Here is a 24,804-nt window from a genome sequence, read left to right on the forward strand (position 1 = left end):
GCAGGATGGACGCAACTTCGAGCGACTTCAACCTGCTCATTAGACAGTCGACTAATAATTTTCATATTTTGGATTCATTCAACAATTAATAGTTAACAATCAGATAAAACATTTCTTTCGCACAGAAAATTTTAATGTGCATCGACTGAAGAAAGATTATGTTCGCAACGAACGAGTTTGTGGCTATTATCGGGAAATGTCTCAAAAAAATGTATAAAAACTGTTTTGTCAAGTTAGTGCTGAACTTTTTACTGGTTATAAATGACACTCCTCATTCAACAGACATGGATATGCCCAAGATACAACTAACCGACAATGGAATTTTCTCAAATCTTCTACGGCAAACACATTAGATCAGTTCAAGTTTGTTTTGTCTTGATTTTATTATTTGATTTGCATCGATTTACGATCTCTTTTCCATTTTGTCTTCATTGATTAATAATATATTCTTACTCTTGTGCAACGAGAAATACAGAAGAAAACTTCTTAAAATATCTATTTTTGTTTCAATTCAACAGAGACGGGATTAAAATTCATTGTGAGTAGTTCTTGTTCATGTTCTGGATTTGCTGTCCATGGTTCTTTCATTCCTTAAGTTTCGCATTAATTGATTCCAGTTTGTTGCTGTTGTATTACATTGCTACTACCACGCCGTATTCGTAAACATACAGTTCGGGTCTTGATGGCACGACAAGCAACTTATGTCTGCACAACGAGCATTCCATTTCGATAAATCGATCGCTCAACAATAGCTGAAAGTTTTCACGATATGACCGATTTGTCGAAGCAAAGTGCCACGCGTTACCTAAATCGGCTTCCATTAGAAATATTGAAATTTATTAGGATGTATGTGCTACATAATAACCGAAAACAGGGAATTTACAATTCAGCTCGATTTCGTAGTGGCTCTACTTGTTCTCGCAAACAGTTCACCCGAGTTTACAGAGAAATTAGATGCAAACTTCGGGAAACAAGGAACGAAATATGGAAAACGGGAGTGGAACAACGATTTTTGTTTAAAAACACGCTAACGTCATACATTTTAGCGTTGGTACATATTTGCCTCTTTTTTCATTTTGTATTGTTGGCTTAGTGTCCTCTATCACAATCTACCTATGTTTAATTGTTTCAAAATTATTTCGTTAATGGTTAGTTTGCTTCCTCTTTGCTGCTGTTATTAACATTTTCTAAGTTTAATCACTCGAGCGAGAGAAGGAGCCTCCACAAGCAGTCAATGTTTTACACAGATTTGGAGGAATTTAAAACTTTTCACTGTTGTTATTTTAATATTTCTGCGGTTCACTATTATGTTCCTAGTGTTCTTCATAATTTTCTTCCATTTTTTTTTTCTAGATTTGCATTTTGATTTCCGCTTCCCTGCACAATGTCAATGTTTCAAACGATATTTTCACTTTGCACAAAGTTTTCTTTCTCCTATCTTCTGTGTCCAGTCACAAGTCGTCTTTTCTCGTCGAATTAGTTAAAATCAACCTAATATGCGCTTTATAGTTTGTGTGTACCATTATTTTGTGTATTACTTGATCCACATATTTTCTTGCCCTAGATTCCAGTGATCTCTACTAATAGAAATTGGAAATGGTTTACGAAAATATCACTACCACAATGAGATGAATGCTAATGGAGCGCGTTTTTTTTTAGTTATTTTTTGTTTGTTGACGGGTGGGTGGGCAAAAGGTTCCTTAAACCGCGGGCCTGAACGATGATCCAAACATCAATCGCAATGTAACTACTCGCCTAACTGTACACAATTCTGTCTGTTCTTGAGAACCATTTTACCACACCGTACCCTATGCTTCACAGTAAATTGTCTTATAAAACTAGCATCTACTACAAAAATAATAATTAGGTTTTTGTTTTGTTTGTTTTGTATATATTTTGTATATATAAGAGAAAAAGTCTACTTCACTTTACCGTTTATCATTATTTCTTTGCTTTTATGTTGTGTTCTGAATAAGTACCATATTCATACACTATTTTTATGTTCTTCTTTTTGCGGTCGTAGGATTCTCATAGAGATTTTAATCTCGCATATAGTCTGCAGCTTGATGGGATAGAGAAAATGTAGTTTGCGTCGTCTGTCGTTCCGGTATTTGGTAGTCGAGAAAAATACCTAACATGTTTTTTTCGGTATCGGTTCAGTGTTTAAAAATGTTCAAGTTAAATAAAAGCTGTAAACGTCATAAGTCTACTACGAAAGGCCGAATCACGAATGGTCGAATTGCAAAAGGCCGAAAGCAAAAAAAGCCGAATGCACAAAAAGCCGAATGAACCCAGCAGATCAACAAAGTGAACCGGAGCGAGCGTGCGCTTGGTCCAGCGCACAACTCCTACATTGATGCGAATCGGAGATTCGATTCTGTGAGCCATGAATCCGGTGGATTCTAACTCGGGCTCTTGCATTAGATTTGGGAATTTGACGTTTCCCAATACTACTGATGATGATTAGTTTACTACATCAGCAAAGGAATAAAAAAGAGACCTCTTGGATTACTCCGTTACTTTAAAGTGCTAATATTTATATGTAAGGTACACTGGGGGAAGTGGAAAAGGAAAAATCGATAGTGCATGTTTGAATTAGTGTAAAACCAGTTTAAATGATCTAAATGCGTTCAATTAAAATGGGCTATCAAAAACAGTCCATTTTGCACCAACTGTGCGGTAATTCATACCATTTTGGTCGCTTGAAATTTATAAAAATTGATTTTAAAATTAGGAGTTGTTTTTCCACTTACCCTAGTGGAATGGGGTAAGTGGAAAACCCATGTTACCTTGAACTTCAATAGTGATGAGTAGTTATATATAACTAAAATCAATACTATAATTAGTCTGAGTATTTTTTGTGGAATATTTTCATTACGTTAACGGAAAAGATCCTCAAGGAATTCTCGTAATAGGTAGGGGAGGGCTGGTTTTGCCTTCTCGAACACTAAGTGTACGTAAGATCTATATGTTCGCCCCAAAGATGAACTTTTTAAAGGAAAAATGGGACTTACAGGGTTATAAACAAATCAACTTAGTTTAACGAATTGAGATGATGTCTGTAGGTGCGTATTTGTATGTATGTGTGTGCGCAAAGCACGTTCAAAATTATCAGCTATTCTTAAGCACTTGTCCTTAACCAATTTGTTCACAAAAAAATTGCATTCAACGGCGATACTTGTTATGAATAAAAATTAATGTGAATTATAGAATATATTTACCTATCAGTGCTATTTTTAACTTTTTTATACATTTTTTTTTCATATGTAAAACATGTGAAAGGCATCAATACCGATAGGTGGATTAATCAGGCATTTTCTCATTTATATTAGTCCAATCACCACTGGAATCACAATGATAACAAAGAAGGAACATATTAAGATTCACAGCTATCGAAATAAACCCTGGAGGGTAGACAAAATTTGCGTTATTAGAGCATTATCCACTTCCCCCGCAGTGTTTGATACCAGGGGTAAGTGTAAAATCTTTGAATTATTTGCTTTCAAGGTACAAACCATCACAAATTGAATGGGATTAGTTCAATTGTATTGTAATAGTAACCTGTGATATAAATTCACTTGAAAAAGGGACAATTGGTGCAATTAAGAATTGATTTTATGAATGCAAAAATCAACTTTTCGGGAAACCTTAAATTACAGTTCAAGCGTTAATTGTGTTAGTGTATGTATTATACAAATTTTAACATAGTATTAGTGTGAGCATCAAAGTATATTCTTGCATAATGTTATGATGTGGTAAACACTGTAAAGTATGTACAATTCCAATTTTTCGAGTCGATTTTTACACTTACCCCCTTTTTCCACTTCCCCCAGTGTACCTTATACAGTGTTCAGTTGTGTACTGTACATCCTTCCATTACTGCAATGAAGATTGATTTATTATGCAATATATAAGGATTCAAATTGACTCGGTAAACACCGTCATACAACTTCTTTCAATTGGAAGATTGAACTTCGACGTTGAACTTACGTTAATTATCTCAACTGAATAAGATTGATTACATCGCTGCTAGTAGTTGCAAAACACGTAAACAAGTTTTTCTTTATGGGGCAGCATAATGAAAGTAAACGTTAATTTTTGAATATTCCAAGTTCTCTTGGTTGGAAGATTGAAACTTTTGTAATGATTCGGCCTTTTGTATCATTCGGCCTTTCGTGGTTCCGCCTTTTGTGGTATGTTAGAACATTTTCGGCCTTTTGTGATATGCCTTCTGTGGTTTGTCCTTTTGTGATTCAGCCTTTTGTACTGATCCCATAATTTCTCCTACAGCCTCAACTTTTACATCAGCATCAAAAGTTTTGGTCAATAGCCACTAAAGGTTTAAATTTCTCTTTCCATGCACAAATCGAAAACAAGTTAAAATGAAATATTTTGCTATTTCGTTTATGACAAGGTTTTATGATAAAGAATTCGCTAAATATAGTTTGATTTATAACACAGTTTATGAACACAAACATTTTTCTTTTTGGCGTTTCAAAAAAAGTTTCCAAGTCTGGTTATTTCGTCAGATTCATAGCTTTACAAATAGTGACACGAATGTAAATTTATTAATTTATCTGATTTATTTATTAGGGGTGATCGATGCAATATGGGCCACCTAAGGAAATCGTTCCGAAAAGCGCTTAAAAGCTCAAAAAAGCATCGTTCAAATGTAGTTGACTTATACTAGAGAATGTTACCTTTCATATTTCGTCGATGAATGACGAAAAATGCGTTTGGAAATCGTTGGAATGCACTTTTGAAAATGTATTGATTTCAATGTGTGTTCCCGACTATACGGGGCAATATGAGCCACCTTTTGGGGCAGTACGGGCCACCCTTCCAAAACCTTTATTTAGGCGAAAGAAGTATCGTAATATGGAAGAATATGATATTCCTACAACAGTTGTGAGTATTCCATACCAAATAAAATAAAAAAACTGCACAACAGCGGACTGAACTGATTTGCCACTCTTCACCGTTTGAACAGCCACATTTCAATTGGTCAATGGTCATTTTTTCTGTTTCTATCGCAGTAATGCGCTGTTGTAATTTTTCCGTAATGAATCTTACATATATGATAATATTCTTGTATTTGAATACTGACATTTGAACTTGTTCGCATTTTAAGGCCAGATATTGTCGGCGTAGCACCAAGTTAGAATTCGGAAGTCGGGACTTCCGAACCGAACTTTCTTCCGAAGTTTTATTTGTCAAACTAATTGATGCGTTGTTTATTTAGGCATATTTAGGCGAATCCAGCGCACTACTTCCGAAGTTGGGAAAGTTGCCTGCATCTGAAGAAAAATCCAACTTCGGTATAAAAAGCGGTATAAATTTATTCCGGATGCACAATATCTTGTTCTATGCAGGTATGCCCATATTGCCTCATAGAGACTGGTTTTGGGAAGAAAAAGTTTTATGATAAATTCAGATTTGTATCAATATAAACATGTGTGCACAATATGCAATTTAATATATCTTTTGATTGTGGTGTATTTTTGACCTGTATTTTAATCAGTTTTGTGTCAAAACCTTATTTATAAACTTGAAATCTTATAATAATTTTGCCTATGCAGTGAAAATTTACATTTTCAAGTATATTTTTATGTTTGAATTGAATTTTAATGCGGTTTTCACGTTGATGCATATGTGGAGCATCCTCTTAAAGATCATATAACTTTTACATGATAAAACTTGTCAATAAGCTCAAAATGAGGGTGGCTCATATTGCCCCGTATGTTCATATTGCCCCTACTGCCCCTAAACAGATTTGTGAAACCATAAACCATATTTTAAAATTCAATTTGTTTTAGTGCTTCTTGACCTTGGGCCTATTTAGACGAAGAATCAACTTTAATAACTGAATGCATGGAGCCGCATGGTGTTTATTTGTTAGGAAATATGTTGAGCATACTAACACTACTGACAGCGGCACATATCTACGGAGTCCAGTTTCATGGAATCAGTAAAGTGAAATTTCACAAAATTAAACTCTCCCATTGAAAAAAGAATTGGTAAACGTTGTAAAACACTCCGTTTTACATAGCTGATTATAAACTGGAAGTTATAAAGCACTAATTGACCCGGCAGACGTTGTCTTGCATAGTAGGCAAAAAAAGCGCGCTGTGAACTGCCCATGCAAATTTTTCATACGAATCCTTTTTCTAGTTCTTTCACGATTTACTCAACTTTACTCGTGATTTTCTCTTAAGGAAATATCATATAAACCCGTCGGAAACTATACCGAACATATCTGCTAAGCGAAAAAGAAAATAAGAAATAATGCATCCAACCGTTTTCGTGTTGTTTCATTTTTATATAGGTATACAGATGTAAAAACCATCAGAAGTGCACTTACTTTTTTAGCCAAATGCTAGTTCTCAAGTATTGTGTTCAATTTCTCATAATTATTAATCTTCAGATGTCTTGCAGCAATCTGATTCATAGACACCTATTTCTGGTGTACCGTGATCCATGATTCGCACGAATAATAACCAAAATTGTCAGAAAATGTATGAGAGTGTTCTTATATTTCTGGAACCACCGGGAAAGAAACATGTTAAGCATTCAAATGTATTTTTCGAATTCAGCATTCAAACCATGAAAAAAATGATGAACAAATTTAGTGTATTATTTTTTATTAAAGCATTGTTGTATTTTTTAAAGCAATAGCGACTGCTACTCCAAATTATCCGAAACTAACAGCTATGATTGTAATCATCTGTGTTATTTTATTTATTCAAAACATCAATTGCAGTATGTAGGTTAGGTACTGTTTGGTTTCGATCGTAGTGAAGCCTAACACTATGTTCGCACAACGGACTGAATAACATGTTATTCAAATTATCGACGAAAGAAAGCTCATCAAGATAGCCGAATAATATGTTACAAGGCCCTAGTGCGAACATAGTATAAATTAAGCCACGAAACATAAATGGGACCCTCCGATATCATCCCGACACCTACTGTTGGTTGCTGAAACATTTATCGCTACTAGTTGTGTATTATGTGTGTATTTCTGTTTGTATTCTGAGTGATTGTGTTGCTACTTGCGTTCAGTTTGTTGTATGTTTTAGTTGGTGGCTGCTTTCCATTCTACTGTTATTGTTAGGACTATTGTTTTACACTGTGTTTATTGTTTGTTGTTGCTCGTTTCTGTTTTGATTATTCTATATTGCGACACAAATATGTACTGCTTTGTTGGCTTAGTGATCGGTACGGTTTAAAGCAAAAGATATAATTAACACTTGTGTTATTGTTTGTAAGGAACCGTAATAGGTTTTCTTGTATATTTTCCTTTCTTCTTTTTGGTGTTGGTGACATCTTGAGAGATAAAGATTGAAAAGTGGTTTAGTTGCGGTTGTTCTATTGATATTGGTTGTAGTAAACTGTAATTCAAACTATTGTTACATGGAGACAACGTTTAGTTCTATTTCTGGATATCTAACTTGTTCTGACAAAGAATAACATATGGTAAATAGCGTTTATGTGTATGTCTGTATGTAGAATTTTGAGGACTGTTGTCGAACTTCAATAAGAAACATAGCCAAAAAAGAAGAAAATCTTTTGATTAGTACGTAAAATGAAACAATACAAAAATTAAGTGTCATGGAACAACGATAAATGTTAAACTGAAATGAGATACAGATACGAATGAAAATAACTAGATCTATATAAAATTAACTAAATCTGTCATTCGATTTTTTTTGTTCATCCCATATAAAGGGAAGGGAATTGATTTGTATTGTTTCTACATGTATATATATAGAGTCTGCTAGCTCAAATTATATCAACTACTAAGGTGAGATAGTTCTGATTAATCATTCGGATGGATTTATTTCTCCGACTGCTTACTTCTAGTTGCCTTTGTGTTCGTGTTATTCACATTGGCGCTATTATTGTGATTAGTTTGTGATCTAGCTTTATTTTGTACTCTTCGTAGTTTCTTATAATTAACACTATCACTACTGTTGGCACCGCTGCTGCACCCAGCAGTGGCACTCAGATTAGAGGAAACGTTTGATGATGAGGGTATGGGATAAAGCGGGTTAGTCTGGGAAGATTGAGGAGAAGAGGAACATGTGGTGGGTACTAGGGGTAGGGACAACACAGCCGATGACGATGGCACTGAGGCCATCGATGAGAACGAAGAATGATTCGGAGACACGGATGCCGGACCAGCCAACATCGATAGTGACGACGACGACGACGATAATGATGCCACAATCGAAGCGAATGGTGGGTTTAGAGGTGAAGATGATCCGGATACAACTTCACCTCCTCGAGGGGAAGATGATCCGAGCGAGAGGATATCATCGCTGGCACTTTCGACGCTTTCGTATTTTCGCTTCTGACTCCTGGGTGAGCCAATAACGACTGCCACTGCTGCCACCGCCGGAGGAAGCGGAGACATTGGTTGAGCGTCCAGGTTCAACAGAGCGTTGTCGATGTCCGCCCGGGGATCGACAGGATCTTCTGCGATGACTGGCAAGCCCACTTCCTCCGGCCGCACGCCTTGGTTGACTAGGGCTTGAAGGTCCTCTGGGGGCATGGCGACTATGGCTTGGCCACAGGCATTGCAATTGGGCGTCGCAGGACTTTTTGACCGCCAGTATTGCAGTTCGGTTTTGCACTTATTCAGTTCCTGAAATAAATTAATCACAATTATCATATATTGTCCGGCTAGAAATATTTTATAATAATAATCAAATTAAGGGAAGCATTGATGATCAAGTGAGAGTGAGGCTTTCCGTAGCTGGATTTGATCCCCGATTCGGTCCAGGAAATATTTTATTGGGAAATTTTGTACAACTGTTACGGCCAAGGAAGTAAAAACAATTTTTTCAAATGTTAATTTTCTAACATTTATTTTTTTACTCGTGTGTGTAATCTGTCTGCTACACCCCATTTTTTACAACAAAAAGTCTAAACGAGCACAACTCAGTTCCAAGATCTAAACACATTTTGAGATGAGAATTTTTTTTTTCAGAATAACAAAATGCACAATTGATGGTGCTTTATTCCAGGATTATTACAGCCAAGTTTTTTTTATTGTTTAGTATATTTTGTACGCTTATCTTACTTTCTTACAACTATAAGAGAGAAGATGCGTTATTTGGTCGAAAGATCATGCAAGATTAGGCTGGCCATACGTACCGTATTTAACGGGACAGTCCCGTTTTTCAGACCGTTTTGTGCTGTCCCATCGTAATCTAAAAAATCCTCAATTTGTCCCGTTTTTTCATTGATTCTACACTGATCTTTTTTTGCGTCTTTATTAGACAGATTTGCAGCCCTCGACATGCTCATCTCTCAACGATGAATGCTATCTATGCCGTATTGTATTTTCCATTGATCGACTTTTCTTAAGGTTTTTAACAGTTAATAAAAGTTGCTTCTCCGGGATATTTTTCATACAATCAATGATTCTTTCTGCTTATTCCAGAGGTATTAAAATTTGGCCATTTTCATCAGTGGATTGAACGAAATTAGTAAGTATTTCCTGAAAATCAGGTCATGCCTAAACATTAATAAAATGAAGCGCAGGGACAGACATTCTAATTTTCAGATTAAGTTCATTTTCGATTATTTTTTTTGAATCTTTCGAAGTAGGCACTAGGTAGGTAGGAAAATTTGGTCAGATTAAAGGCGGAATTTAAGGTGATTATAGAATGAAGCCAGAAATCTGCCATTTTGTAAACCACGTGCTTTTCCAATTTTTTTTTCAAGCGCACTAGATGAAAGAACAATAACGCGTATGGGGTTGAAATAATGGTAGATCGTTTGCTTAGTTATGCTGATCAATCATAATTTGTGTTTCGGAACTGTACGAAAACTATTCCGCCAGATTTGGGCTTTTTGAAATGTATGTAGATAAACGTGTGGTGAATTTGAAATTCACCACGGGCTTCATTCTATAATCACCTTAAGGTCCCCACGTACCTTAAGGGTAGTTCACACCTCAGGAGCTTGTCTGCATATTTCGCTCCCATGTGTGTGGACGAGATTTATGGGATTCCGTTATGGAAAATTAGGAATCCGGCGGAAATCTACGAGAGTCCAAGCTGTACATCAGACTACAAATTGGCCAGGATTTTTTTTTTTTTCGCGATGAAATTGCATGAGTCCTGCTTTTTTTGAGAGCACAAGGGAACAAAATCAATGGACAAGATTCCCGAAGTGTGAGTCAACTTTAAACATCATTTAGATCTATTTCCGCGTCCATTTGAAGAGTGAAATATTTGTTGTTTAGTACTTTTTCACTAACTTAATATAATAGAATGTTATGGTGGTGAATGATTCACTCTAAAATATTAGGCCATAAATTTCAAAATTTTCACAGCTCTTAAATTTTATCACAAAGTTTTTTTTAAAATGCCCCTTTTCACAAGCGCGTTTGTCCCGTTTTTTCACCGAAATGATCTGGTCAGCCTATGCAAGATTACCTATGTATGGGTCCCATCCCTTTGCCTAATATATGTCAATGAGAAGGCGGACTCGCTAGCAAAGGTGGGCGCACGAGTTTTTCCCATTAGTCCGCCAGAGTACTCTTCAAAACTGGCAAACGATTGGGTCACACAACTTGGACGGTGGTTATTTTTCATAGTTCCTAAAGTTTCTGCCCAAGCGTGGTTCAGAGGTGAGGACTTAAGTCGTGGTTTCATTGGCACAATGTAAAGACTTACCCTAGACTAAACCTGGTCGATTGCAACCTATGTAGGTGTGGAGCCGGTTACGATGACATCGATCACGTAGTTTGGTATTGCTCGGAAAACGACGCCTCCAGAGAGCAACTATTGGATACCCTTGTGGCCCAAGGTAAACAACCCTACAGAGAAGTAAGATGTGTTTTGGGGGATCGCGATGTGGTTCATATGCAGGCCATCTATGTCTTTCTTTGCTCGTCTGACATAAATGTCTAATACAGGCATACCTCGATAGTACGTACACCTGCGTAATTTTAGTGTACGTACTATCAAAGCGTGCAAAAAAGCAAAAACGAAGCAAAAAAAACCGAACAAAAAAATTTTGTTTTATCTTTCTGTTTATTTAGGAGTGGTAGAATATTTATAAAACTGCTCGGAAGCCAAAATTTCGATGTAAGGCTCTGTATTCTAATCATATTTATATTTGTATAGTCCGTTGTGTAGGACCAGCATAACTCAGATTTTTCTTGAAATAGTGCATACATGTAGCAAAACCATTGTTTTTTGTAAATGTGAGGCTATTGTTTTCACGAAATATTGTATGTTAATGCTTTGGAACATCCATAAATTACGTGACGTTTGTAGGAGTAATGTTTTAAAGATATGTTACACATCATACATAATTATGCATGTTACTACAAAAAGTGACGATTGGGGGTGGATCACTACATTTTTACTTGACGTATTTTATAGATGCCACCTATAGATTTTTTGGGAATAAAAAGCTTTAAGGTTGTCCTGAACTGTCAATGACGCTTCCTTACCAAAGCGACAAACTGTCAGCTATAGCATCAGTCGCATCGCGTTGATTTGAAGGAACCTTTATTATGATTCATAATTATATGAGTACATAACACTAAGGTGAGTATAAAGACAACAAGAAAACTGATTTCGAAGATGTTAAAAAGGATAACTTTCTAAGTCGTTTTAATTTTCTCGTCTGTAGAATCGTTCATGCATTTCTTGTACACTAACTTGTAACGAAAAGGTAATAAACTCCAAAAACGATTTTTTGATCGGAAGCCTGGACTTTCATAAACCTGAGTTGTTCGAACGGTCGGTCGAACTGAGGTGGTGTCTGTCGATAAAGTCTTTAAATCTAAATCATTGCACAGTGGGGAAAATGCGACCCAAAAAGGTACCTATTTATTGCGGCTACTTGCTGAGCCGGAAAAATACCTTTCCTAAAGGGAAAATCCACGACAAATCGAATGGTGCTATTTTCATCCGCCGGAAATAATGGAAACTGACCGTTTTGCCCCATTTACCCCTAAATATCATATTTTTTTAAGACAGCTGCAATTTAAAATCGATTGCGGCTAACTATTTCTATGTTTTCTGATGCTAATCAAGTAGAAAATACTAATGGTATCTATTCCGACCTTATACCATGACTGGAAGTGGACGTTTTGCCTCATTTACCCCAGGAATCGTATTTTTCTATGACAGTTACAATTTAAAATCAAATTCGGCTGACTATTTCTGTTGTTTATGCTAGTTTGGTACAAAATACAAATGGTATAAATTCCGGCCATGAAAAATTACTGGAAGTGGTTATTTTGCTCCATTTACCCATGAAAATCGATTTTTTTTCTATGACAGCTACAATTTAACTAACTGTTAACTGTTTCTATGTTTTCTGATGCTAATTAAGTAGAAAAATAGTGTAAACTATCCCGACCTTATACCATGACTGGAAGTGGCCGTTTTGCCCCATTTACCCCTGGAATTGTATTTTTCTATGACAGCTACCATTATTTTTTATGCTAGTTTAATGGAAAATACAAATGGACTAAATTTCTGCCTTGAAAAATGACTGGAAGTGGCCATTTTGCCCAATTTACCTTCGTCTGAAAGCTACAATTTAAAATTGATTGTGACTAATTATTTCTATGTTTTCTGATGCTAATTTCGGCCTTGAGTCATGACTGGAAGTGGCCGAGTAGAATCTATTCCGGCCTTATACCACGGCTGGAAGTGGTCGTTTTGCCCCATTTACCCCCTGGAATTTTTCTCTGACAACTACAATTTGAAATAGATTTAAACTAACGATTTCTTCGTTTTCTGATGCTAATTTAGTAGAAAACACAAATGGTATAAATTCCGGCCTTGGATCATGACTAGAAGTGGCCATTTTGCCCCATTAGACCTCGATATTTTTTTATGACTGTTACAATTTTAAGTCGATTGTGGCTAATTATTTCTATGTTTTCTGATGCTAATTTGAAAGAAAATACAATTGTTATATATTTCGGCCTTAAATCATGACTGCCGGGGCCGTTTTGCCCCATTTTCTTCTTAAAATCTATTGCGGCTAGCTAATTCTATGTTTTGTGATGCTTAAGGTCACTCCTGACGGAATCCAAGTTCCAAAATGCTCGCGTTTTCGGGGGGCTGAATGGGGCAAAAAGGCCACTTCCAATTATGATCCAAGGCCAAAATTTATACCATTTTTATTTTCTACTAAATTAGCATCAGAAAACATGGAAACAGTCAGCCGTAATTCATTTTCAATTGTAGCTATCATGAACAAATACGATTTCAGGGGTAACTGGAGCAAAACGGTCACTTCCAGTCATGGTAGAAGGTCGGAATAGATACCACTCGTAATTTCTACTTAATTAGCATCAGAAAACATAGAAATAGTTAGCCGAAATCGATTTTAAATTGTAGTTGTCATAGAAAAACTACGATTTTCGTGGGTAAATGGGGCAAAATAGCCACTTCCAGTCATTTTTCAAGGCCGGAATTCATACCATTCGTATTTTCTACTGACTAAGCATCAAAAAACATAGAAATAGTCAGCCGCAATTGATTTTATATCGGAGCTGTAATAGAAAAAATTCGATTCCGGGGGTAAATGGGGCAAAACAGCCACTTCCAGTCATGGTTTAAGGTCGGAATAGATACCACTCGTAATTTCTACTTAATTAGCATCAGAAAACATAGAAATAGTTAGCCTCAATCGACTTTAAATTGTAGCTGTCATAGAAAAAATATAACTTTTAAGAGTAAATGGGGCAAAACGGCCAGTTCCCATAATTTCCGGCGAATGAAAATAGCACCATTCGATTTGTCGTTGATTTTCCCTTTAGGAAAGGTATTTTTCCGGCGCAGCAAGTAGCCGCAATAAATAGGTACCTTTTTGGGTCGGATTTTCCCCACTGTGCATTGGATGGCGATCTACTCACAAACTGCAACTAGCGTGAAGCTGATCTCTGGCCAAAAAGTGCGACGTGGGAAAATATGTTTGGCAACATGGCCACTAGATCCCTTTCTATTCAACACATTCTCGGGTACTTTTTCGGAAAATGTGGGAATTGTTGTGGAAGAAACAAAGGAATTGTTGTTCAAGAAACAAAGGATGTTTTTGTTAAATATCTTGGCAGTGCATATGCACACCACATGTTTTGAAATGGACAAATTGATATGAAATTTGCGAAAAAGAATCCACTTATCAAAAGTTTGAAAGATATTTTGAAATATCTCCTAGATTTGTTTCAAATATTCTTCTAGGATTTTTTTTTCCGAGAATATTTCCAGGAAATCCATTGGTAAATCCATCAAGGGGTATTTTCCAAAAAAATCAATCTGGGACTCAAACCAGAAAATCCATTCAAGAATTACAAAGAAATTCTTTACGAAATTCTTTTCGGATACTCCTACAAAAATTCCTTCGGAAATTCTTTCTGAAAAAGAAACTTCCTGCGGCAGTTCTTGGAGGAATTTTCTGCAGAATAGCTTGAGAAATTTCTGTGGGAATTCCGAAATGAATTCCCGGATAATTCTTGAAGTAATTACCGGGGAAGTTCTTGGCGGAATTTTTGGGAGAATACATGGAGGAAAAAGTGGGAGAGTTTCTAGAAGTTCCAGGGCTATTGTTTTAAGATATTGCTGCTGAGTTCCTGAAAAAAAATCCCGGAAAATCCTTAAGGTCATTTTGAATGATTTTTTAAAGAAATTTTAAGGGAAGTAATCCCGAAACAGTTTTGATGAAATTTTCGTAAGAATATCTGGAGAAATAGCCAGATGAATTTGCAGACGAATTTTGAAAGGAATTTCCGGGAGAATTCCCGAGACAAAAATCCGGGAACAATATTCCGGAACAGTACTTGGACGAATTTTCGGAAGAATTCCCATTGCGTGAGTAGGAGGTGGCTATCAAGGGCTTCCGCGTGAGTTTCTGAAGAAATTCAAAGGGAGTTTCTGGAAGGACCTCAAAATAATTTCTGAAGTAACTACAGAGAAAATGACAGAAGGAATTTACATGGGAATTTCTGAATGATTTTCTGGTGGAAGTTCTGGTAAAGGAGATGTGGAAATTTCTAAGAGAATTCCTAAGTGAATTGCTGATAATCACCGAGAAAATGATGGAGGCTCTAGGAGTTTCTACTAAGGAGAAATACTTGGCAATAATTTAAGATGGATGTTCGGAGGATTTTTGAAAATTTGCGTAGAAATTTCTGAAGAAACTTCCGGAGGAATTCCTGGAGGAGCTTCCGGAAGAACTTCCTAGGGAATTCCAGGAGGAACATCCGGAAGAATTCCAGGGAAAACTTTCGGAGAATTTCGGGAGGAACATCCGGATAAATTTCGGAAAAATAGTATTACATGAAATTAATTTACGCTGACTCATGCCAGCGGCGTGACGCCGTCGTCACACCACCGCAATTGGCTGAAAATGGTCTATCACGCCTCACCGTCGATAATATTTCAATCGGCGCACAGGTCTAGATAGAATATCAAGTGAAATCCTGTATGATATTTTCGACCAAACTTCCAAGGTATCTCAGGAAGAACCTTTGGGAGAAACTACTGTTCCAGGATAAACTTCTTCGGAAGTTCCAGTAAGACGTCTCAGAGGTAATTTCAGCCATATAAATTTATTCTAATTTTAGTAACGCTGCTAATTTGTTTCTCAAGAAAAAAAAAAAATGTCATCGACAAGTGGATAGAATAGAACTAAGCTTACTGTAAACTGATTTAAACAATGATACATCTTCTTTCAAATTCAATTTTATGAATCACCATTCCCATGATGGAAATAATTTATCTCTCGGAGTAAAATTCTCTGGTCTATCAGGTGAATTAATGGATGTGGGAATGGTTCTAGAACTGAAACATACTTCCTTGATAGATATTATAATTCATAAACATAATAATTGTTCAATTTAGTGGATAAGAAAATCAAACTCATACAACTTCTGCTAATAATACTCTTATGCATGTGTGTAGTGGATAAGATCCACTACAATGTGCTGCCGTAATCTGAAAAAGTGACCTAACCGCCATTTTAAAACATGCATGTTTTTCATTTTTCTGTTGAAGAGCTCGATGAGTAGTACTCGTTAACATCATTTTTGGAAAATGGCGTATGCGTCACTTTTTCAGATTACAGCAGTGGCTAGCGTTGATATGTCAAGCGAAAGGTTTATCTTCTTGTTCTTTAAAACAAATGTGAAAACTATATTCAAATTCGAAATTGTCCTCAAAAAGTGATAAATCCATAATAAGAACGCATGTGCCAGTTGTGGCACTATTATTAATTTTGATTCCTATTATGGCAACTCCCATTGTTTTCTTATGATGATTGGCCATAATAGGACCACTAGTGCGATAACTAGTGCAATAGACGACAAAAATTAAGGAAAATCAATTTTTAAAATTATGTTTTGTATGCTTTAAAGAAGATTAGAGTATTTATGATATGATGTGCCACTTGGTGTAGAATGCGACAACAGTTACTGGTGATAAACACGACTGGTACACCCTAAATGAACTTGTTTCAATTCCATTGTTATCAGCAGGGTGCACTCGATTATTGAAGGGAACCGAATACATTTTGGGATTTGATGAATAAGATAAAGTAAAATATAAAATTATCAACCATTAAAAGTATTTTCAAAATAAGAAAACAATGAGATAGCAATCATTTACAAATGAGTCTTTCATCATAATTCAATAAATTAAGAAAATCAAGAGCGGACCTGTTCATCCTTCACAGTGAACCTTCATTTATTTTCCGCATTTAATCCACACCTTGCTCTGTCCTGTCTTATCTTAAACACCTCAACAAAAAAAACTGTCTCAAGTAATATTTTTCCCACGAAGAAAAGCCCGCAGAGCCCTTTCACGTGAGAGGTGTATTTTTCATCCCGTGCAATTATTCATCTTCCTCTTTCTCGGCGAACTTCGGCGAACAAGCAAAAAATAAAGCGCCGACCCAGGATTGGCCTCGAGCTATCGGGGGAAAAAGCTCCAATGGTGGTTTCAGAAAGAGAGGCAACATATGCTATCTGGGCAATATTTAACGCCGTTGCAAAAATGAAACTCAATTTCAAGTTCTACGACCGATAATAAATACAGCGCAAACAATATTATCCCATAATTTTAACTTCTCTCCTTAATATTCGTTCTTTCGAGTTTCGAAACTGCCCATGTGGAAAACCGACTCCTAATAATGGGAGTAAATCCACCAAAGATTAGACTGAATCAATGACGTCTCAAACTTCATTATTTTGCGATACGAGCCTGAAAATGGTGTTTTTTTGTTTCCAATGTCATTAGGGATCAATTCAGTCAATAATCGGTCAAAATTTGGAAGGAAGGATTATTATTTCCATGTGTACTTGTATGTATTAACAAAATGTGTGCTCAGCTAAATTGCATCACTTGAAATTACTGGCCAAAAATAAGCCTTTCAGCCGATTGTCATAAAATTTTCAGAGAATAAAGGACAATATATTATAAGCTTGATTGACGTATAATTATTTCATAATATTTCCTCAACGCATTCTAATTCTAGAAAGTCAAGTCTTCTTAAAGTCACTCTTAAAGCTCTTTACAAGACCTAAACCAATCATTTTTATGCTATCTTCATTTCAATTATTTGATTTACATTTAAACAGATAACAATGAATCAACAATTTGACGCCACAATACACGGTTCGTGGCCGCATCTCTCCATCCTCGAATGCGCCCCACGCTCGCCAACTCGTTTTTCACCTGGTCTGCCCACCTCGCTCGCTGCACTCTACGCCGTCTCGTACCTGCTGAATCAATGAACAGATGGTGCGTTGGGACCTGGTATTCACGACATTTTTGAAGGATTTGTCGTACAGTAAGGATCTGATCCATTGTCGAGCGGCCGTCAACGAAGGCGGCTTGATAATGACGAACTCATTCACTAATGGTGACAGACGACGGAAGATGATCAGGGATATCACTTTGTAGGCGGCATTAAAGATGGTGATCGCTCGAAATTTCTCACACTCCAGCTTGTCGCCTTTCTTGTAGATGGGGCATATAACCCCTTCCTTCCACTTCTCCGGTAGCTGTTCAGTTTCCCAGATTCTGACTATCAGTTTGTGCAAGCAAGTGGCTATCTTTTCCGGGCCCATATTGATGAGCTTAGCTCCAATACCATCCGTACCAGCTGCTTTATTGGTATTTAGCTGTTGGATCGTATCCTTAACTTCCCTCAAGGTGGCGGCTGCTTGACTTCCATCGTCCGCTGAACTTACGTAGTCATTTCCTCCGCTGCCTTGACTTTCACTGCCTGTACTCTCAGCGCCATTCAAATGTTCTTCGTAGTGCTGGTTCCACCTTTCGATCACCACACGTTCGTCCGTCAATATGCTTCCATCTTATCTCTGCACATTTCGGCTCGCGGCACAAAGCCTTTGCGGGATGCGTTGAGCTTCTGATAGAACTTGCGTGTTTCTTGAGAACGGCACAGCTGTTCCATCTTCTCGCACTCCGCTTCTTCCAGGCGGCGTTTCTTCTCCAGAAAAAGGCGGTTCTACTGTCTCCGCGACCGCCCGCGCTGCGTCCTTTTCCTCCAGAATCTGTCTGCACTCTTCGTCGAACCAATCGTTCCGTCGACTTCGTCCCACATACCCGACGTTGTTCTCCGCTGCGTCGTTAATGGCTGCTTTAACTGTATTCCAGCAGTCCTCAAAAGGGTCCCCATCGAGCTCACCCCTTTCCGGCAACGCTGCCTCGAGATGCTGCGCGTATGCAGTGACAACATCAGTATGCTTCAGTCGCTCTAGGTCATACCGCGGCGGTCGTCGGTACCGAACATTGTTGATGACGGATAGTTTTGGGCGCAGTTTAACCATCACCAGATAGTAGTCAGAATCGATGTTAGCGCCACGTTATGTCCCGACGTCGATAATGTCGAAGAAGTGCCGTCCATCATTCAGAACGTGGTCGATTTGTGATTCAGTCTGCAGTGGCAATTTCCAGGTGTACCGATACGGAAAGCTGTGTTGGAAGTAGGTGCAGCGAATTGGTAACGGCGTATTTTCAATGATGCGCGTTTTGAATTAAAATTGCAACAGAACCAAAGCTAGGATCTTACAAGAAAATTTCTCTTTTTGCCGACGACAGCATCGCGGTGATTCACCGTCAAATTGCTGAAGACGCTACCTCAGCATCCACCATGTTTGTACATTGAAGAAAATTCATTCATCATAAAATGCGCATTTCCAATTAATATTAGCCAAAACCACGCCGACTACTCCCACCGACGCGACGCCGATACTGAGTGCGCTTTCTGTTGCTGATTGGATCACTCTCTGCGGAATATCGAACAATAAGGATTCCGCGCGCGGGAAAACAGCTTTCTTGCATCCAATAAAGTAAGTCCGTTGGCCCCGCCCCTTCATTAATCGTAAAGGATGCACATAATGTTTGCGCCCATAATGATTAACAAAGGGGCGGGGCTAATAAACTTACCAGTTTTCCAGTTTTCCCGAACGTTCAGGGTACCCAGGTCCGATTCCACCGCGTGCAGCCAGCGCCTTCGCCGGCCCCTATCTGGTTCTCTGTTGAATTTTTTCGCTATTCTTTCTTCCGACATTCGCACTAAGTGACCAGCCCACTAAAGTCTGTATTTTATACGATGCACAATATTTCCTTCTTTGTATACTTGATTCATGCAACTGTGCCACACACCAACACCACTAGGTCTTCCTTTATATCTACCTGCCACCATGTACTTTGTCTTGGTAGAGTTAATGGTTAAGCCTATCATCGCCGTCTCCCTCTTCAGTGGGACAAAAGCCTCCACTACTGCTCTGCAATCGATTCCAATAAGGTCGATGTCGTCCGCAAAGTGCCGTGTGATCAATGTTGAACAATAAACTCGAAAGTACATCATCCTGCATCAATCCGTCTAAGGTCACAAACGAGGTTGACACTTCATCTGCAATCCGAATACTTGATGATTTCGAGCCATCCAACGTTCCACGTATCAGTTGAATTAGTTTCGCCCGAAAATCATGTTCGGACATTATCTGCCACAGCTCATTTCTCTTCACCGAATCGTACGTGAGTCTGCAAGTTGTACTCCCGGAATTTATCAACAATCATCCGCAGGCTAAACATCTGATACGTCGTTGATCGGCCCTCACGAAAACCTGCCTGGTATTCGCCGACGAAGGACTCCTCAAGCGGTCTCAGTCCGTTAAACAGGATACGCGACAGGATTTTGAACGCCGAGTTCAAAAAGGTGATCCTTCTGTAAATGGCAGACCCTGTGCCCTTTCTTATAGATTGGGCATATGAGGCCATCCAACCAACCGGCAGGCAGTTCTTCATCCTCCCATATTTTCTGAATAATGCGGTGGATTGATTGATGCAGCTGCTCATTTCCGTGTTTGAGAAGCTCGACCGGGATCTCGTCCTTCCCAGCAGCTTCACTGTTTTCAGCTCGTTTAGAGCCTTCTTAACCTCGTCCAGCGTTGGTGGTTCCACAGTTTGACAGTCGCCGACTATGTCTATCCTGCTCCTTAATACACCTTCATTTTCACCGTTCAACAAATCTTCGGAGTGCTCCTTCCACCTGGCTGCCACCATAGTCTTGTCTGTCAGCAAATTACCCTCTCGGTCATTGTACATGGCGGGCACTGGTGCACTCTTATACCATTGACAGTTGCGCAAAACCTCCGTATATCGTTTCTATACATATTCTGCTGCGCTTCAGCTATCGCACTCCCTTCGTGTTGCCTTTTTTTCTGCGGTGAATTCGTTTCTCTTCTTCCCTTGCTACACTGTACCGCTCTCTGTTGGAACGGGTACGAGTCACTAGCATTTGACTCCTTGCAACATTTTTTTTGTCCGTCCCTCGCTGGCACTCTTCGTCAAACCAACAATTTCTTGTTTGTCGCTGTGCAGTCCCTAAAACTTCCTGCGCTGTTGTAGTCACAGCTTCGTGGATATTTTCCCACAATCTGTTGACGTCGCCAGATCCGGTGGCATCTCCTATCCGCTCGTCCAGCTTCTGGTGGTACTGCTCAGCAACTCCTTCAACTGACAAGAGTTGGATATTAAAACGCATCGTTCTGTTGTTTCGTGAATTCGTGACGATGGAGAGTCGCGCCTGAATTTTTGCAACAACAAGGTAGTGATCTGAGTCGATGTTTGGACCTCTATACGGCGCCGGATTTAGCCGGAAGGGGGCCCCGGGGCCGACGTTATGTGGGGGCCCCAAAATGTACAAAAAAGGTTGGTTTTGGTACATAAGATTTGTGGGGGCCCGGGGCCAATTACTAATCCCAAGTACCAATTTGCGACAATATACAGTAGATTGCTCAATTGAGCATTGTATAGCCACCCACGATTTGTACAATCACATATGCTATGCTATGCTATAAGATTTGTGGGGGCCCGGGGCCATGGCCCCCCGGCCCCCCATAAATCCGGCACTGTATCTATAACATCCGAGAAATGTCGTCCGTCGACCAGCACGTGGTCTATCTGTGAGCAAGTGTGTCCATCCGGATGTACCTGGCAACATTGTTTGCGGATATTCTTACGTGCGATTCTTTTCAGATCCACCAAATCTAACGGAAGAGGGTTGATTTGAGACAATTTTTCTTCAATGTGACAGAAAAATTAATAGCATTGGTAGCTGTGAAGACCGTTGGCGATGGTAACGGCAGAAAAGTTATTCGCTGCGGTAGCTTCTGCAGCCATTTATGAGAAGGAAGTGAAATTTTTTTACAAGATTAAAGTTTTGGTTGTTATTAATGTTTGGAAAGACGCATTATTGAAAATAAATTCGACCTAGTTTATTAGGATCACCACGACAAACTCAGGAAAGGCGCAAAAAGTCAAATTTATGTAGGAAAAGAATAATTCTCAAACTTCTGGTGTTCTGAATTTCTGAATTTGAGTTTTTTAAATAGTTAGGCGTCAAAAATGATGGCTTCTTTGGTTCATGTCTTGAACAAAACCCCATGCTTATGTAAACCGAGCTTATATATTGTATTTTATTGCCTCACAATTTCATGACGATTGGTAGAGACTTTTTTTTGGCGCGTAACTAGTTCTTAGTTTTGCAAGATGGAATTTAACTGTGGCCACCCTTTAAAATGTTGACCAAGTCCAAAAATGTGTGGCGTTACGTTATATACTTATGAACCGAATGTTGTAAAGTAATACTAAATGATAGCGCTATAGTATCTTTTATTCACTATAACAGTTTGTACACGTAAGCAAAAAGAAATTGAGCTTGTTCCATAACTTCAAGGCATAAAATTTCAAACAATTGTGTGATTTATACAGCCTTTCTGGGCGTAAGAAAGGTTCCAAGCAGCATACCTGTAATAGGGTGGAGAACTTCCTCGAGATCTCCTCGTTCTTTTTGTCGTTCTCGTCGAGCCGATTTGCATAGTCGAGTGTTTGCTTCTGCTGTTCCGCCAGCAGTTTCTGCTGCTCGGCAATTTGTTTCGCCTGCTCGGTTGCTTTCCGCTTGCAGGTACGCAACTCGCTACGTAACACCGACAATTGATTATTGTATCTGCATCATTTCCGGCGATGAGTTGTAGTGTGGGAAAGAAAAACATAAAATAAGGAGAGAGAAAATATTGGTTCATTATCATCGATATCGATTCGGAAATGATGCGCCGGCACGGCACGGCTTCGTCGTACCTCTTCATTCCCTGCTTGATTTTGCGAATACCCTTCCGGAGCACCATGTTGCTCTGGGGAGGGGAGGACGAGCTCGAGTGTGATGTGTCCCGCGCCAGGATGGAGGACGAAACCTCCAGGGCGGTGAACGGTTTTGTACTAGATGCTGAAAAGATACGGATGGAAGAGGAGAGCTCTTATCAAGATGCAGAAATCATGTAAAATCACGTAGAAGATTAACATTAATGGAGGCGCATGGTATTTTATGAATAACAAAAGCTCCGCAAGGCTCACAGTTTAATCAGTGTCTAAATTCAATTCGATCGAATTATTCATAGAAATTGGAAGCATTTCCAATTGTGAAAAACAAAAGCTTATTTAACATAGGGAGAATTGAGTGTAAAACAACGTTCACTGAACCACTCAATCAATAGAAGATAAGCATAATGCATTATTCATAGTAATGTGAATGAAGAATAACAAACTAATTGAATCTTTAATTGACGTGTAATGAAATGGCCCAACACGTTGAACAAGGCAGTGAGTGATGTTACTAGGTATAGTGTGCAAAATCTTCACTTTATTTAGTTATACATCTTTATTTATTCTCAGTTGAACTTGAAGGGTTTCTATTCGTTTCAAACTCAAATAAAATCGCAAATTTAGGTAAAAATCAAGCTACATACACAAATTTCTAAAAACACGGGAAAAAATCGCAGAAAATTTGTGAAATACTTTTTGAACAGTTCTGTTGTTGAAATTCACATACATTTGGTATACGTACGGTATTTTCTCTCGGCTGATTTCATTCCTAATATGTACTTATGGCTGACAACCACACCGAATGAAAATCGAATACTTACTGTAATCCTTACTAAAGCATGCTATATCAGGTAAGTTCGGTTCAAGGTGCTCCTTAAAATACTCCATGGCCATTGTCGACAGGTCGAACAGCTCGTCGGTGACCTTGAAGGGTCGGGCAAGCGTCGGTGTGCTCCGAATGTAATTGAGCACTGAATACACTTCGTCCAGGATCTAGAAGAAATAACCAAATGATACATGAGATATTAACGAAATTAAGAAGGTAATAAGAAAAAAACATCTTTGGAAGCAAATATATGTAAGATTGTTTTTTTCTAAAACGAAGCAAAGTAGAAAACCGAACAACTCGACTGATAGTAAGGCAAAAACCATTTTCGGTTCGCCATCCCTGGTGATTAGAATATTAAATAAATCATCTTATAATACATGGAACAATGCCTTGCACCACCATGGCCATCGTCCAGACAGGTTCTATTGTAGCATTACAAAGAGGAACGGCGTTGGTGGCATAGTCAAGCTGCAGTGGAACTTTTCTTCTCGGCAAAAAATGGCGAATTCGAACGATGCACAGGGTCGGACTTTCGCAGTTATAGACATACATTGTTTAACTTGTTTGATTTGTCAAATCACAAACGGTATGTAATTTTTTTTGCTTTATGCGTGTCGTGTTTCAACAACTTTTAGGTAGGTAGACGTAGAATCAGCTGCAAGCTTGTCTGTTAAATTACAAATATAACAGTTGAATAATAGAATAGCATAATCTTCTATTCTTAAAAAATGGAAGCCATGAAGTTTCCCACTATTGTTTCCAAAACAACATTTAAAGAATATTATAAAAACATTTGGCTTGAACTGAATAAAAAGAAATTTTGCAGTTGTTTATCATTGTTAAATGAGAGCTTCCGAAAAACAGATTTTAAGTAAAGAAATGTTGGAACAGTTCAGTTAAAAAACTACCTCTCTCATTATTGGACACCTACATTTATGAATCGGTGTCTTGATATATTTGATAGCATTGATTGTCAATCCTATGAATAACAAAACAATGAAAAGCAATTAGATTTTTTTTTGGATTTATTTTTTTAATATAGAACAAACATGTTAGCAAAACGAGTTCCTTTTTTAAAGATGAGATGTTTTTAAAAATCAAGATTATATGTTTTTTTAGAAGAAAAATGTAACAGTTCCACTAATAGAACTCGAGGAATGTGCCAAATCTCGATTTTTAGTTTGATAGTTTGTGGAATAGGCAAAACGCAAAACCAACCCTGTGAAAAGCAACAAAGCTGAGATGGAAAAAAAAACTGAAATAGAACTCCCAGTCCCAGCAGGTTATTTTCATATTCTCAGCATC

At 38.1% G+C, this 24,804-nt stretch overlaps 1 protein-coding gene across 1 annotated transcript in view; it reads right to left on the bottom strand.

Annotated features, from left to right (window-relative positions):
• Nucleotides 1–364: 364 nt before the first annotated feature.
• The window catches only part of LOC134224922 (uncharacterized), a 356,688-nt gene continuing 332,248 nt past the window's right edge, over nt 365–24,804 (bottom strand). Inside the window, exons 6-9 of the mRNA XM_062704579.1 lie at nt 23,492–23,663; nt 22,650–22,794; nt 22,320–22,518; nt 365–8,647 (exon numbers count right to left, since the gene is read on the bottom strand). Coding sequence (XP_062560563.1) covers nt 7,838–8,647; nt 22,320–22,518; nt 22,650–22,794; nt 23,492–23,663 — 1,326 coding nt within the window. The 3' untranslated portion in view covers nt 365–7,837. The remainder of the gene's footprint in view (nt 8,648–22,319; nt 22,519–22,649; nt 22,795–23,491; nt 23,664–24,804) is intronic.

Source organism: Armigeres subalbatus, chromosome 3 (genome assembly GCF_024139115.2).
Source record: "Armigeres subalbatus isolate Guangzhou_Male chromosome 3, GZ_Asu_2, whole genome shotgun sequence".
In the NCBI taxonomy this organism is placed as follows: Eukaryota; Metazoa; Arthropoda; class Insecta; order Diptera; family Culicidae; genus Armigeres; species Armigeres subalbatus.